We start from the raw sequence: 17,340 nt of genomic DNA, 5'->3' as shown, positions 1-17,340 counted from the left end.
CTCATCTTTACGTAAGCCTCCCTCTTCCTCTTGACAAGAAATTCAACTTCTTCAGTAAACCACGTTTCCCTTGCTCAACCACTTCCTCCCTGCCTGACAGGTACATACTTATCAAGGACACACAGTAGCTGTCAGAGATAATGGGAACTGCAGATGTTGGAGAATCCGAGATAGCCAAGTGTGGAGCTGGATGAACACAGCAGGCCAAGCAGCATCTTAGGAGCACAAAAGCTGACGTTTCGGGCCTAGACCGTTCATCGCACAGTAGCTGTTCCTTGAACAAGCTCCACATTTCAATTGTGTCCAGCCCCTGCAGTTTCCTTCCCCATCCAATGCATCCTAAGTCTTGCCTAATCCACCGAACCTACACATCCTTGAACACTATGGACAAATTAGTATGGCCAACCCATCCAACATGCACATCTTTGGACTGTGGAAGAAAAACTGGAACATCCAGAGAATGCACAAACTCCACATAGATGGTTGCCCAAGAGTGGAATCAAAGCCAGGGCCTGGTGCTGTGAGGCAGTGGTGCTAACTGCTGAGCCACTGTGCCACCCCAGAGAACTTAGGATTTCAAGTAATATTTAGGCAGCTGATAAGAAGGTAAGGATAACCCTGTAGCAAATGTAGAGGGAGCAGATCAGGGAGACCCTTATATATGGTGCAGGAAGGAACTTAAGAAAACAAGTAGGAGAGCAAAGAGAGCACATGACACCCAAAAAATACATTGGTGGGTAAAGTTCAGAAGAATTGCAAGATATTTTATAAGTTATTATAGGAGTCAGTGGCCGAGTGGTATTGTTGCTAGGCTACTCATCCAGAAACACAGCGAATGCTCGGGGGACCCGGGTTTGAATCTTGGCAGATGGTGGCATTTGAGATTAGTGAAAAACAAATGCAATTAAGAATCTACTGATGATCATGAAACTATTGTCAAATGTTGGAAAAAGGGCACCTGGCTCACTGAAGTCCTTCAGCGAAGGAAATTTGCCATTCTCGTATGATGTGGCCCTCACATGGCTTGAGAGCCAATCTGGTTGACTCCCAGTTGCTCTTTGAAAAGGTGAGCAAGCTATGCAGTGTATCAATCTCTACAAAGTCACAATGAATAAAAGAAACTGGATTGACCAGAGCATCAACATTGGTCGCAAAAAGGATCATGGTGAAATAGTCTTGCCGAACCTGCAAAGTCCTCCTTATCAACATTTGGGGGCTAATGTCAAAATTGGGCAAGCTTTCTTTGCAGCATGACACAGTCATTCTCCCGAAATCGTAGTTCACGGATAATGCCCCAGACGTCGTCGTCGTCATCATCGTCATCCCTGGACATGACCTGCCCCACTGATAGGTCAGACCGAGCACAGGGGGCAGAACAGTGATAAACAGTCAGATGGGAATTGCCCTGTAAGTTCCCCACCTTGACTCCAGACCCCCATGAAGTCTCATGGTTTCAGGTCTAACATTGGCAAGGAAACCTGCGGATTACCATGTACCATCTTCCCTCATCTGATGAATTAGTACTCCTCCATATTGAACAACACTTAAAGGAAGCTGTGACGGTGGCAGGGGTGCAAAATATACACTGGATGGGAGATTTGAGTGGCTACTGATCATGCTGGTCAAGTCCTAAGGGACGTAGCTACCAGTTTAGGCCTGTGGCAGGTGGTGAGGGAACCAAGAAGAGGGAAAATAAAATACTTGACCTCATCCTTACCAGTCTGCCAGCTGCAGACATATCTGTCCATGACAATATCGGTAAGAATGATGACTGCACAATCCTTGTGGAGATGAAGTCCACCGTCAAGTTGAGCATACCCTTGATCGTGTCATGTGACACAATCACCATGCCAAATAGGACAGACTTTGAATAGATCCAGCAACTCAAGACTGGGCATCCATGAGGTGCTGTGAACCATCAACAGCAGCATATCCTTCACTTAACCATTTCAATCAAGCGAGTGGATCAGTCCTGGAGCAATGAAGAGTGCAGGAAGGTATGCTGGGAGCATCACCAGGCGTGTCTAAAAGTCAGGTGTCAACCTGGTGAAGTGACCAAACAGGACTATTTGCATGCGAAAGAACATAATCAGCAAGTGAGAGAGCTAAGCAAGCCCACAACTGATCAGATCTGAGCTCTGCAGTCGTGTCGTATTAAGTCTTTAATGGACAATTAAACAGCTCACTGGAGGAGAAGGCTCCACAAATATCCCCATCCTCAATGACAGAAGAGCCCAGCACATCAGTGCAAAAAATAAGGCTGAAACTTTCACAGCAGCCTTCAGCAACAGGTGCCAAGTGGTAGCCTCCTTCAGTGGTCACCAGCATTTCAGATACCAGTCTTCAGCAATTAAAATTTACTTCACATGACAGCAAGAAATTGTTGGGAGGCATTAGATATTGGAAAACCTATGGGCACTGACAACCTTGTGGCAATAGTACTGAAGGCCTGTGCTCCAGAACTTCCTGCTTTCCCAGTGAAGTTCTTCCAGTGCAGTTACAACACTCATCTACCAGACAGTATGGAAAATGACCCAGGAATGTCCTGTGCACAAAAAGCAGGACAAATCCAACCTGGCCAGTTACTGCCCCATTGGTCTACTCTCGATCATCAGTAAAGTGATTGGAGGTGTCAACAACAAAGCTATCAACTCACAGCTGCTCAGCAATAACATGCTCAATAATGCCTAATTTAGGTGCTGCCAAGGCCACTCACCTCCTGACCTCATGACAGGCTTAGTTCAAAAAGAGCAAGAAGGAATTCCAGGATGTTGACCCAGCAACAGTGAACAAACAGCAATGTATTTCCAAGTCAAGATGATGAGTGGCTTGGAGTGCCATGCATGTGGTGATGTTTCCATGTATCTGCTGCTTTTGTACTTCTGGGTGGAAGTGGTCATGGTCTGGAAGGTGCTATCTAAAGATTGTTGGAGAATTTCTGCTGTGATTCTTACGGATAGTGTACATTGCTGCTACTAAGCATCGGTGATGGGAGGAGTGGATGCTGATGAATGTGGTCCCAATCAAGTGGGCTGCTTTGTCCTGGATGGTGTGAAACTCTTGTGTTGCTGGAGCTGCACCCATCCAGGCAAGTGAATTATGCATTGCAGCTGAGACAGGCTTTGTGGAGTCAGGAAGCAAATTACAGCCTGCAATATTCCTAACTTCTGATCTGGTTTTGTAGCCACTGTTTATGTGCTGAGTTTCAAGTCAGTGGTAACCCCCAGGATGTTGATACTAGGAGATTCATTGATGGTAACAGCATTGAATGTTAAGAGGTGGTGGTTAGTTTGCATCTTTTCGAGATGGCCATTGCATGGCATTTGTGTGTTACTTGCCACTTGTCAGCCCAAGTCTGGATATTGTCCAAATGTTGCATTTGAACATGGACTGTTTCAGTATCTGAGAAGTAGTGAATGGTGCTGAACGCTGCGCAATCATTGCCACTTCTGACCTTGTGACTGGGGGGAGGTTATTGATGAAAAAGCCAAAGATACAATGAAACCTAGACATCATCCTGAAGTACTCCTGTTGAGATCTGCTGGAGCTGAGGCAACTGTCAACAGTCATGACTATCTTCCTGTGTGGGGGATATGACTCCAAATGGAGTGTTTAGCCTGATTCCCAATGGTGGATTTGCCCTACTTTTTGAGAGTATGACTGTGTCATGCTGGCTCTTGATTAGTCTGAGACAGCTCGCCCGATTTTGGCAATAGCCCCCACATGTGAGTAACAAGACTTTGCAGGGCTGATTTAATAGTTTTCGTTTCTGGTACCAAGATCAGTGCCAGGTGGCCAATCTGTTTCGTTCTTTTGCTCAGACATCGCAGCGATGTTGCAGTTGAGTGGCTTCCAGGGGCAGTTGAGAGTCAACCAAATTGCTGTGTGATCACATGTAGGCCAGACCGGGTGAAGTTGGCACATTTCCTTCCCTGAAAGACATTCATGAACCAAATGGGTTTTATGACAATGGGCAATGGTCATGGCCATATGTACATTGTTAATTGCATATGTTTTGAATTCTAAAATTCCACATATTTCGTGAGGTACCTTTTCAAACGCCTTCTGGAAGTCCAAATACATCGCTTCTACTTGTTCCCCTTCATCCACTGAAGTTGAGATTTCCTCGATAAACACTTTGGCTGGCATGACTTCCCTTGAAGGCATGATGAAGACGTAGCCCTATTTTACCATGTACTTCCAAGTATTCCTGCAATCTCATCCTTCGTAATGAGCTCTAATCTTAGCAATGACGAAGATCTGGTTAACTGGCCTATAATTTTCTGCCTGCCTCCCTCTTTAACGAGGAGTGAATCAAATTGGCTAAAGACTGGTCTCTGTAATGCTGGGGACCACTAGAGGACGCTGAGATGGATTATCCATTTACCACTTGTGGCTGAAGATTGCTGTGAATACTTCAGCCTTATAATTTGCACTGATGTACTGGGCTCTTCCATCATTGAGGATGGGGATATTTGTGGACCCTCCTCCTTCAGTGAGTTTTTAATTGACCAGTATCATTTACAGCTGGATGTGGCAGGTCTGCAGAGCTTAGTTTTGATAGGTTGGTTATGGGATCGCTTAGCTCCGTCTGTCACTTGTTGCTTCTGTTGTTTGGCATGCAAGTATCCTGTTTGGCTCCACCAGGTTGACCCTTCATTTTTAGTTATGCCTGGTGCTTTTCCTGGCATGCCTTCCTGCACTCTCCATTGAACCAGAGTTGATGCCCTGGCTTGATGGTCATGGTTGAGTGGGGGATGTGCTGCACCATGAGATTACATACCGTGTTCTGGAGTACATTTCAGCTGCTGTTGATGGCCCACAGCGTCTCATGGATGCTCAGTGTTGAGTTGCTGGATCTATTCAAAGTCTGTCCTATTTAACATGATGATTGTGCCACACAACACAGACGAGGGTATGCTTAAAGTGAAGGTAGGACTTCATCTCCACAAGGACTGTGCAATGGTCACTTTTACCAATACTGCCGTGGATACATGTCTGCAGCTGGCACATTGGTAAGGATGAAGTCAAGTAGGTTTTTGCCTCTGGTCGGTTCCCTCACCACCTGCCACAGGCCACGTCCAGCAACTAAGTCTTTTGGGACTTGACAAGCCTGATCAGTAGTACTTCTGCCGAGCCACTGTTTGTGGTCATTGAAATCCCCCATCCAGAGTACCTTTTGTGTCCTTGCCATCCTCAGTGCTTCCTCAAAGGATTGAAGGTGATTGATCAACTGAGGGAGGACAATACGTAGTAATTATGTCGATGTTTTGCCTGAAGCCACGAGACTTCACGGGGCCCAAAGTCAATGTTCAGGACTCGGAGAGCAATACCCAGTCGACTGTATACAATTGTGCCGCTACCTCTGCTGGGCCTGTCCTGCCAGTGAATGGAGCGCCGAATAATAAGCCATTTCAGGTGATCCGGCACTCCACTTATATCACTTATTTAGTCTTTTGATCTCTCTGCCAATAAATTCTGTATTCTGTCTATTTCTCTCACAGTTCACCTGACAAATGGGATATGTTCCGAAAGCTTGTGATTCCAGCAAAATCTGTTGGGCTATAACCTGGTGTCTGTGATTTCTGACTTTGTCCATCCCAGTGCAGCACTGGCACCTTCACATCATGCCTGCAATAAATTGTATAAGCCTTAGCCTTATTTGTTGTACCAAAATGTATTACCTTGCATGTATTCAAATTGAACTTTATCTACCATTTTTAAGCCCTTTGATCCGTTTGATCAAAATCCCTTTTTAATCTTAGAAAACCCTTCTTCATTATCTAATATGTCACAAATATTGATGTCAGTAAACTTATTAACCATGCCTTCTATATTCTCATACATATTAATTATATAAATGACAAACAAAAAAGGATCGAGAACCGATCCCTGAGGAATACTGCTGGTGAATAGCCTCCAGTCCGAAAAGCAATCCTCCACCACCACGGTCTGTCTCCTGCTCAGCTAATTATATGTCCAGTTGGCAAGCTCACCCTGAATCCTGTGTTCACTCCTAAGATGCTGCTTGGCCTGCTGTGTTCATCCAGCTCCATACTTTGTCTTCTTGGATTCTCCATCTGCAGTTCCCATTATCTCCGATACAGTTTTAACTTCACTGCGAAGCCTCTTCCAGGGATGCCTAACCTGAAGGAGTTACCCTCCTCCCTCCGGACAAACCTCAGGGGATCTCTCTCCCACTGCAACTCCCTTGTAATATCTTCAGTCTTGAAACTGCTGGACCATGTCCTGAAGCAAACCAGGTATGACAGCCACATCACCTCCCTCAGCACCTGTCTACGGAACCAGATCATTCCCAATGGACTACAGTCCACGTTCAGGCCTTCCCAGTTTGGTCCTAACCGTGACCATATCTACATCCAGAACTTGAAGACCCTTCAGAAACATTTCTCCCTGCGAGTCCTGAAACACATTCGCAGCAATGCGCTGGTATCTCCAGGCACTGCAATCTAGCCTACCCCAGCTCAGAGCCTCCCTCTCCCAGACCTGCTAAGGACCTCTCCTGTTTTTTTATTTTCCGTAGGATCCACAACCAGAACACTCGGTTCTACTCAGCTTTATTGGACATTAAAAACCGTAATTACAAAACACTCACTGGTCCCTGCCACCCAAAATGGGATTCCTCCATCTCTCAAATCCCGAGCCTGACCCTGCACCTCCCCCACATTGTACCCACCGCCATTGGCCATGAGGCCACTGCCGGAGAACCCACAGATGACATCACATCCGCCACCACCGGGTACACCACTTCCGGGACAGTGAACTGCCGTTGCCACCACTTCCACCTCCGCAACCAACACCACAGACATTACCGTCATCGCTACTGCCGCTGCCTACCCCGCCCGCCGCCAACACCGCTTTGCCCATCACGGACACAGACGCAACCCCGTCCACAGCTGCTGCCAACGGAACCCCGTCCACAGCCGACACCAACGTCGCTCCGTCCACAGCCAACAGCCACGCTGAACCCTTCCGAGTTTTCATCATTACCCCAGACCTCCCCCTGACTGAGGACGAACAGCCAGTCCTTAATAAGGGGCTCACCTTTGTCCCCCTCCACCCACACATTTAATGAATACCAGTCACATTTGGATATCGAGCGGTTTTTCCGTGGCCTTCACCTCCGTGGCTTACTTCTCTAACTGTGAGCCTAACTCTCCCTCCACTGACCCCTTCACCTGCCCCCAACACAAGTCCTCCTCCTGGACACCACCCCAAGGCCTCTTAGCTGCTCTCGACCTCTTCATCTCCAACTGCCATCGAGATTAGATTCCCTACAGTGTGAAAACAGGCCCTTCGGCCCAACAAGTCCACACCGCCCCTTGAAGCATCCCACCCAGACCCATCCCCCTATAACCCACTCACCCCTGAACACTATGGGCAATTTAGCAGGGCCGATCCACCTAGCCTGCACGTTTTTGGACTGTGGGAGGAAACCGGAGCACCCAGAGGAAACCCTCGCAGACAGGGAAGAATGTGCAGACAGTTACCCGAGGCTGGAGTCTAACCTGGGTCCCTGGTGCAGTGAAGCTGCAATGCTAACCACTGACCCACCGTGTAGCCCACAAACAATCGCCTCAACCTCTCCACTCCTCTCACCCACTCCCCCACTCTACCATGCAGAACCTTGTCAAAGGCTTTACTTAAATCCAAATAAACGAAGTGTCCTGCTCTGCCATCATCAATCTCTTGAGTAACTTTCTCAAAAAACTCAATCAAGTTTGTGACACATGGTCTTCCTCACAAAACCATGCTGACTATCCCTAATAAGTTTTTGCCTCTCTAAATGTTGATAAATTCTATCTTTTTTTATAATAATCTCCAACAATTTACCCACAACTGAAGTCAGACTTGCAGGTGTAAGGTTCCTTAGTTTCTCCTTCCAACCTTCCTTAAACAAAGGCACAAGATTGGCCACCCTCCAGTGTACCTCACCCATATTTATAGATGACGCAAATATTTCTGCACGGGGGGTCGCAGTTTCCTTCATTACTCCCTCAAAGCTCTGCTGTTATTTTAAAGCCCTGACTACTGTTTACAATGTACCAGGACTCTGGTACCAGCATGATTGAGGTGGAGGTTGACCCATCAGAACAGTGTCCCCCTTTCCCAGTACCGGTGCCAGTGTCCCATGAATTTGAATCCACTTCTCTGACATGAATCTTTTGAGCTGTGCATTTACCTCTTTAATCTTATTAACTTTAAGCGACTTTGCTGTGGCTCAGGTAGTAATCCAGGGACTATTTTTATTTCCAGTTCTGCTTTTTAATTTAGCCCCTAGCTGCTCATATTTCCCAGCAGAACCTCTTTACACTTTCTGCCTATTCGCTTGGCACCTGCATGGATCTTATCCCCCTCACTCCAAGTTCCTCTGCAGCCCAGAAGAGAGATTCTAAACCCATACACCTGGCAGACAACACAGCGTTTCGATTCTGACCGCAGAGGACAGGCTGTTCCCCTGACCATACTGTACCGGGTTAAAACTACATTTCTGTTTTCTCCTTCCTTTTGAATGGTTTACTGTGTCGTGGTGCTATGGACTATGCAGACAATTGATTGAGTCCTTTAGGTCTGCAACATGAACTTTTCACAAATCCATGATCTGAAATCGTCAGGTCTGCAGATTTCTGACCAAATTCTCATTTGAGTTTTGTAAACTAAACTCTTCCAAGTGATTTGTCCTCTGAGCTACTCCTGGGAGAGAAGCTTAATTTGTTTCTAAACTTAATACTGCTGTCCTTATGAACTAAATTTTAAGAAAACATGCTCCTCCTAGTTTCTTCTGAAATGAAAACAGTGTTAATGTCTTCCTTATTCACTGATCTTGAACTACCTTTCCTCAACATAATAGTTGAGAAATCTGTCAATAGCTTCCTGTCTTGCGAGCTTCTGAAAACCAATATTCTCTGGTCAGTATACTCATTGGGATGTTCACACTTCCATGTCATACAAGAGCAATCCTATTGACCACCTCATTAATGAGGTCCTAATTATGTTGGCTTGATTCTCTTAGAGGCTGCATCAAAACTATTCTGTGTAATGACTGGGTCCTGCGCAAATGTCTTTCTCTGGTTTTACACATTCATCACCTTTTAGCCCCTGAATGGTGTTATGTCTAAACCTGGCTCCACTGTCAGGAGATGGTAACCAAAAATTTAGACAGGTGAAGCTGTTTGTCTCATGCTACTGCTTTGCAGTAAACCCACATTTGGCTTTCTGTACTAACAAGATGCTACCAGAAAAATATTTTGCTTGCTACACAAATAAGACATATTATGAGTTTTCATGATGGTGTGGTGACTGGTATGAAGGCTGACAGCTAATGACTGGTGAACTGCATCAAATTATTCACAGGCACCTGCTGAACCAACTCATACTTGCAAACCTCAATAGTATGTCATATTTGGAGCCAATTCTACTCTTTAAGATTTTTTTTACCCCACAAGCCAGACTGCAAATCACAGTGGAAACAAATTTAAAATTATCAATTGGGCTCACAATGTGTTGCATTTGTGCATAGTATAAGCTATGTATGTTAGATGCAAAATCCAATTTTATGTAATTAAAAGAGATCTATATGCATATTTCACTTGTTTCAGGGATAAATGGGGTCATGAAGACTGCTAATTTCTGCGTATTCATGTTAACGCACGACCAGACTGATCTGAGAGCTAGGATTCACCACTGACTGTTCTTGCTGCACCTCCATGCTCATGATGGCCAATCGTTCGGCCTTCTCTTCTCACGATGTATAAAATAGTCCCTCCTTTTCAACTTAACCTATTACATGGTCAGTCCCAGACTTGCAAATTGGTTCCATTCTTGAGCCTGTTCTCACTTCAGTTGGAAACTAGTCAGAACACAATGCAGAACAGTATATAACAAGGTGTGAAGCTGGATGAACACAGCAGGCCAAGCAGCATCAGAGGAGCAGGCAAGTTCCCTGCTCCTGTGATGCCGCTTCGCCTGCTGTGTTCATCCAGCTTCACACCGTGTTATCTCAGATTCTCCAGCATCAGCAGTTGCTACTATCTGTGCAGAACAGTGTATAATAACAGTTCATAAGTACAGAAACCACTGGTATGCCTGATTTTTTCAAAACGACACACTTGTATGGGATCAAATTCATAAGTTATGGCACTTTATAAACAAATCATACACAGCTTGCATCACAGTGCTGTAGAAATTCAAAGTTTCTTAATGTTAGTGTTGCTTTCATGATGGCATTGTGCAGTAATTTTGGATATTGTTAGAAATCAAAGACTCGCAATGATACAGTAAGAAATAATTTTGTTAGTTTTGTATTCTTGAATCTTGTGTATTATTGCCGAAAAATTTGCAAACAACTATTTCTGTTTCTTGAACAGGTCTGAATAGGGCCATTTGTCGCCAATACCATGTCCAGTTTTTTGGAGAAGCTCCAGAAAGGGCCTGGATCTTCGAAAAGAGCATGATACCTTTTGAAAATTTTCAGCAGTACGACGAGTTAATCCAAGAAAGTGCCAAACATGCAAGTTCCAAGGCAGAGAAAAATAAGGTAGAAAATCCCTTTGAGCATATTTTAAAAACGAAAGAACTGTGGATGCTGTAAATCAGGAACATAAACAGAAGTTGCTGGAAAATCTCAGCAGTCTGGCAGCATCCATGAAGAAAAACATCAAAGAGTTAACGTTTCGGGTCTCCTCACGGTTCTGAAGAAGGGTCACTGGACCTGAAAACTTAACTCCGATATTTTTCTTCACAGATATTGTCAGACCTGTTGAGCTTTTCCAGCAATTTCTGTTTTCGAACATATTTTAAATTGCGTTCTGAATATGCGTCTTTACTGTACTATGCACAAAACTTGTTTACGAAAATCTAATCTCCTGAATTGGGCATTAATTCTTAACAAACTTTATTCCTCGTGTTTTAATGTTCCTCAGTTCTTTTTTGCCTTGCTTCCAGCACTGAGTTTGTTTGTCTTAACTCCAGTGCAGCATTAACTGGTATAGCCTTTTGTCCCTATCTTGACTGGCAGTTTAAGAAATGATTGTTAACATTACCCAGTCTGGATAATTGATCAAACTTGGTTACAATGCCCAGAATTGGTGTTAAACTTCTTTTTATAAATATCTCATTTTGGTCTTGTCTGAAACATAATTCACCACAATTTTCTGTTTTAATTGTTGAAAATGCTCACCTTTCTTGCTGCAGTGTGTTTATTGCTGTAATATTTAATTAGTGTTGAAATATGCACTTTGAATTCCATAGAGATGGCTGTGAAATTAAATGCATAATCATTCATGTTAAAGTGTTAACATATTTAAGTTGAGAGGTGCACATTTCACCCTAGTAGATCTGAAGAAATTATTTGTCATGTGATAATATGGCATGTCTTTTGAGAATGAAATAACTCTTGTTTTTTAGATCCTAAAACCAATTCCTGCCAAAATCCGTGGTCAGTGGGATGTCGGGATCGCTCAAGCGAAAGAAGCACTGACAATGACCCTTGAGGATCGAAAAGCTAAATACACCTTTGTTTACGATCATGATCGGCCACTACTACCACCTCAGGTTGCAAAGGAAGCTGGGGTTCCAGTTGAAGTTGTAGAGGATCGAAAATGGCCAACTGAAGCATTTCCAAGTATCAAGGAAAATCTTGCTGACAGTAAAGGACGGAGGAAAAGAAACAACAGTGCACAAAATAAAAGGCAATGTTCAAAGCCGTTTGAACCGAAGACCCCAACAAGGCACTGTGTAAATAGGACTGTAGATTGTATTGATGATTCTGCTGCAAGTCAGTCAATTGACAGGACATCTTGTAGATCATCAGACTCTGAGAGTGGTGCTGGTTCCCCTGTGGCCAAGAGAAAACAAGGAGCCTCCTCTCAGCGGACAAGAAAATGTGACACTGCCTTCGCTCAGTTCATGGCTTTTTGTCAGAAACACCGAGATGAGGTTTGTGTTTTAAAAACTTGCTTGGCAACTGAAGTTATATAACTGTGTGCAAACTGGTTTCTCATTGAATTCTAGAGCAAACTTCTGCATTGACAGTGAAAGGTAGATAAGCAGTGGCAAAATATATGATATTTCACACTTTGATTAAAGCCTGCACCAACAAATATGGTGAATTGTGAAGAAAACGCTGTTACCCGAAAAGTTAATTTCAATCAGAAAGCTAAGTTGTATTTTGCAAAAATATGCTTCCTGATGTCACTTGACCTGACAATGATTGTTCATTGTACAAAATTTTGTTTCAGTTTGTAACATGGATGATGCAGTGCACCTCATTCCTTTTTAATGGTAAAAAGAAACTACAGTAAAAAGTTGCTTCTATTTGGTTAATATTAGGATTAACCGGTTGCATTTAAAATTGCAAGCGTGGGTGGAATGTCATAGATGATCATAACTAATAGGGGCACAATTAGGCAATTTGAACCACCAAGCCTGATCCTTAACCTTATTATACCTTATATAAGCTTATATTGTCCAACTCCATTCCCCTGCTTCTCCCATTAGCATAGATCCCCTTATTAATCAAGTGCATGTCTATCTCTGTCTCAAATATACTTGGCCTCCACAGCCCTCTGCAACAGTGAATTCCACAAAGTCATCACCCTTGAGCTGAAGAAATTCCTTCTTACCTCAGCTGTAAAGGTCGTCCTTCTGCCCGCTCTCCTCACCACCCACCACCCCCACCACCAACCAACCATCACTACCACCACCACCACCACAGCTGTGACCTTGGGCCCTAGTCTTGCGTAGCAATGGAAACATCTTCTCTATTCACCTCTGCACCACTATTGTACCAGCCTCAAGAGGATGATAGTTGAAGGTTGTTTCCTGGATTGGAGGTCTGTGACTGATGGTGTGCCACAGGGGCCAGTGCTGGGACCTGTGTTATTTGTTATTTACATAAATGATCTGGATGTGAACGTACAATGCATGATCTCTAAGTTTGTGGTTGATGCATAAGTAGGAGGTATCATTGACAGTGAGGAAGGTTATCAAAAGTTAGAGGGATCTTGATCAGACAGGTAAGCGGACTGATGATTGATAAATGCATTTCAACACTGATAAGTGTGAGGTATTGCACTTTGGAAAGTCAAACCAAGGTAGGACTTATCAGTAAATGGTAAGGTCTTGAGGAGTGCTGTAGAACAGAGAGACATAGGATTACAAGTAGATAGTTTGTTGAAAGTGGTGTCACAGGTAGACAGGGTGGTGAAGAAGCTATTTAGCATGCTGGTCTTCATCAGTTGAAGCATTGAGTACAGGAGTTGGGATGTTATGTTACAGTTGTAGGAGTCGTTGGTGAGGCCACGCTTGGAGTATTGTGAACAGTTTTGGTCACCCTCTTGTAGGAAAGACATAATTAAACTGGAAAATATGTAATGAAGATTTATGAGGATGTTGCCAGAACCTGTACACCTGAGTTATAGGGTGAGCTTGGCCAGGATAGGACTTTATTCCTTGGAATGTAAGAGAATGAGGGGTGATGTTATTGAGGTGTATAAAATCATGAGGGACATAGGCAGGATGAATGCATATAGCCTTTTTCCCATGGATGGGGAATTGAAAACTAGACGGCATAGGTGTAAGGTGAGCGGGGAAAGATGTAAGAAGGACCCGAGGGGCAACTTTTTCCACACAGAGAGCGGTGCATGTATGGAATGGGCTGCCAGAGAAAGTGGTCGAGGCAGGTACAATATCAACTTTTGAAAAACATTTGGATAGGTACATGGAAAGGAAGGGTTTCGGTGAATATGGACAAAATGCGGGCAGTTGGAACTAGATGAGTGGGCACCACTATCGGCATGGACCAGTTTGGGCTGAAGGATCTGTTTCCATGCCGTATCATGCTATGAATCTACTGTAGACTCTTAAATCATTGATTTAGATAATAAACAGGAATGGATCCAGCACTGACCCCTGAGGCGGCACCACTAGTCACAGGCCTCCTCCAGTTTGACAAGCATCCCTCCACTATTACTTATTGCTTCCTACCATCAAGCCAATTGTGTATCCAATTTGGCAGCTGTCCCTGAACTGCATGCAATGTAACCTTCCAGAGCAGCCTACCATGTGGAACCATCCCAAAAGCCTAACTGAAACCCATATAGACCACGTCTACTGCCTTGCTGTCATCAACCTTCCTGGTCTCCTCTTAAACAAACTCTTAACAAGTTTGCGAGGCATGATCCCCCATGCACAAAGCCATGCTGACTATTCGTAATCAACTTTCTCAAGTAACTTATCTACCACAAGTGTTAAGCATACTGGCCGAGAATTCCCAGGTTTTTCTTTGCAGCCCTCCTTGAATAAGGGCACAACATTCACTCCGCTCCAGTCATCTGTGGCTAACGATGATGCAAATATATTAGCCAGGGCCCCCACAAATTCTTCTCCACCCTCTTACAGGGTTCTTGGATATGTCTGGTCAAGACTAGTAGACTTATCCACCTTCATACATTGAGGTACTTTTAACGCCATCTTTACTGTGATATGGAGTGTCCCCAAGATATGGCCACTAAATTGACAAGTTCCCAAGTCTTCATGTGTTCCTCCCCAGCAAATGCAGAGGAAAAACATTAATTGACGACCTCTCCCATCTCCTGGAGTTCCACACATAGATGTCCATTTTGGTCCTTGAGGGGTCGTCTTCTCTCTCTCGTTATTCTTTTTCCATTAATATACTGAAAGAATCTGTATGGTTTCACCCTAATCTTCTCAGCCAAAACTATCTTGTGCCCATTTTTCGCCTTCCTGATTTCCTCCTTCAGTAAAGTCCTGTGTCCCCGAAATACCTCCAGGGATTCCCTGTACTTGAGCCAAGCCTCCTTGTTTTCTGATCACAGTCTCAATGTCTCTCGTCACCTGGGATTCCCTACTCCTGCCAACCTTGCCCTTCCCCCTCAACGGGAGCAGAGAGACCTTGAACTCTAGCTATCACACTTCTAAAGGTCTCCCACTTGCCTGAGGTCCCTTTGCCTGCAAACTACTGCAGTCAACCCGTGCAAGGTACTATCTAATTCCATCAAAATTTGTCTTGCCCCAGTTTAGAACTTGAACCTGCAGACCAGTTTTGTCCTTTCCCATACTATTTTAAAATTAATAGAACTGTGGTCACTGGTCCCCCACTGTCATCTCAGTCACCTGTTCTGTCCTATTTCCCAAGAGTATATTGAGTTTTGCCCCTTCCTGCATAGGACCCTCCATAGGAAACTTTGTTTTACACCCTTCACCATTTCCACCCCATCTGAGCCCTTAACACTATGACAGTCCCAGTCTGTGTTAGGAAAATTCAGATACCAGCTACGATAACCCTATTGCTCCTGCAAGTCACCCCACCCTTCCTCCATTCTGTTCTTCTAATTACCTTTGACTATTTGGGGCCTATAGTACAATCCCTATAACATCACCATCCCATTCTTATTTCTTAGCTCCACTCACAAAACCTCACTAGATGATCTCTCAGTTATTTCATCTCTGACAACTGCTGTGAAACTACCCTTGATCAAAATGCAACATCCCCCGTCCCCGTTCCTGTTCCCCTCTTTCCAAGTCATTACCAGAGTCTCTGAAGTAATAGTTTAGTGATAATACTATCAGACCACTGCTTCCCCCTATTCTTTTTTCCTCTCTTCCAAAATAAACAACTTTGCATTTTCCCACATGTATGTTCCATTTACCAACTTTTTGCCCACTCACTTAACCTATCAGCATATCTCTGTAAACTGTTTGCATCCATTTTGCAACCTGACTTTTCACTTTTTGATTGGTTTGGCTACGGTATGTTGACCTTGTTCCTCTAAGTTAATATGAATTGTAGGCAGTTGCAGCCCCAGTACTGATCTCTTGGCTTCAGATTGAGCTATTCACTTTCTATCCCAGTGAAGAATTCTATCACGTCATGGTTTCCTTTTCCTAAAGGACCACACTCAAGAAGAACAATAATAAACCTTTTCTCAGTGAATGAAACCAAATATAAGATAACCGTTTCCATCATTCGTTCCTCAACATACTGGTCTTCAAAACACATTTACACACATTCCAGGAGCTCATCTGTCAGTGTTTTTGCAAGTGTAGCTTGCCTCATATCTCCAGATTAAAATAATCTGTGATTACTGTATTACCCTTGTTGCATGCTTCTGTAATTTCCTATTTAGTGGGATTTGCCATCTAAACACCACTGTTGGAGGCCCATAGCAACTCCTACAAATGTTTTCCGTACTTCAGTGACTGTAGCACTAATCCTCAAGTAAGGCGGGAAACAAGACCAGGAACGACAGGTCAGTTTGCCGGACATCAGTCGTCAGAATTCAGTTCAGAAATACTCCACTGACTGTAAAGCATGTGGGGCATTCTGATGTAGTGAAAGACACTATATAGTTGCAAGTCTTTAACATTGAGAGATATGGGCCAATGGGTTTAACTGTTGCAGTAGATTTATTGCTGGGTGTTGGAGGTCTGGGAATTCAGGATATGACATTTTGATGGATCAGATGGTTTTTGCAATTCGAATCAATTTTAATGAAATCTTGCCTCCCCTGGGAAATTAGACAATGTTTTGAGAGAGTCATCTTTTTTCATCCAAAACTCTAAGCAAAATGATCAAACTAAAGTGGAGCCGGTGGTGTACTAATAATGACATGCAACTTGTATTCCAAAGGTCCAGACTAGCCTTCTGAGAATATGGGTTTGAATCCCACCGTGGTATTCATTCCACAAAAAAATTGTTTTAAAGTAAAGTCTAACAGCTAGCATGTTACCACTGTCAATTGTGATAAATACCAGTCTGGTTCACTCATGCCCTTTAGGGAAGAAAATCTACTGTCCTTAATTGGTCTGACTTCCAAGTGACTCCAGACCCTCTGGCTCACTCTTTGAAATGGCAAAGCATGCCACTTAGTTGAAGGACACTTAGGAATGGGCAACAAATGCTGACCTTGCCAGCAATATCTTCATCCCATAACAGACGAAACTAAATAAATATTGCACAATTAGTCTGTGTTTCCCATTGCTCTCCATAACTTCAGTTCATCATGAAGAAAGGTTGTGTATATGATCTTTTCTGTTTATGCTGTTCCATATATTATACAATAAAGTGATAGCTCAACGCAGCAAGAGCTAGTAGGTATTTTCATTCTTTGGTTTATTACATTTGGGTGAATTAATTAAGAATGAAACTTTTGTGTTTTCCTCGATCTTTGGTGCAGTTAAATGTATGTTTTAGGCTTTATGAATATTTTATGTTTTGTTTTTTTAAGTCTGTTGTGCTTCTAAACTGTACCCCAGCATTTTTATCAGCTGAGGTTGGCTTAATGCTGTACAATTAAT

The 17,340-nt window shown here is 43.7% G+C and overlaps 1 protein-coding gene across 3 annotated transcripts in view; it reads left to right on the top strand.

Annotated features, from left to right (window-relative positions):
* nsd2 (nuclear receptor binding SET domain protein 2) overlaps nucleotides 1-17,340 on the top strand; it is a 144,622-nt gene that overhangs the window by 51,452 nt on the left and 75,830 nt on the right. For all 3 annotated transcript variants that reach the window (XM_048529530.2, XM_048529511.2, XM_048529519.2), the window contains exons 4-5: nucleotides 10,389-10,558; nucleotides 11,428-11,958. In XM_048529530.2, coding sequence (XP_048385487.1) covers nucleotides 10,389-10,558; nucleotides 11,428-11,958 — 701 coding nt within the window. The remainder of the gene's footprint in view (nucleotides 1-10,388; nucleotides 10,559-11,427; nucleotides 11,959-17,340) is intronic.

This window comes from Stegostoma tigrinum, chromosome 1, assembly GCF_030684315.1.
Source record: "Stegostoma tigrinum isolate sSteTig4 chromosome 1, sSteTig4.hap1, whole genome shotgun sequence".
NCBI classification, from domain to species: Eukaryota; Metazoa; Chordata; class Chondrichthyes; order Orectolobiformes; family Stegostomatidae; genus Stegostoma; species Stegostoma tigrinum.
The sequence above is the reverse complement of the archived record's forward strand: the minus strand, read 5'-3'. Positions and strand labels throughout refer to the sequence as shown.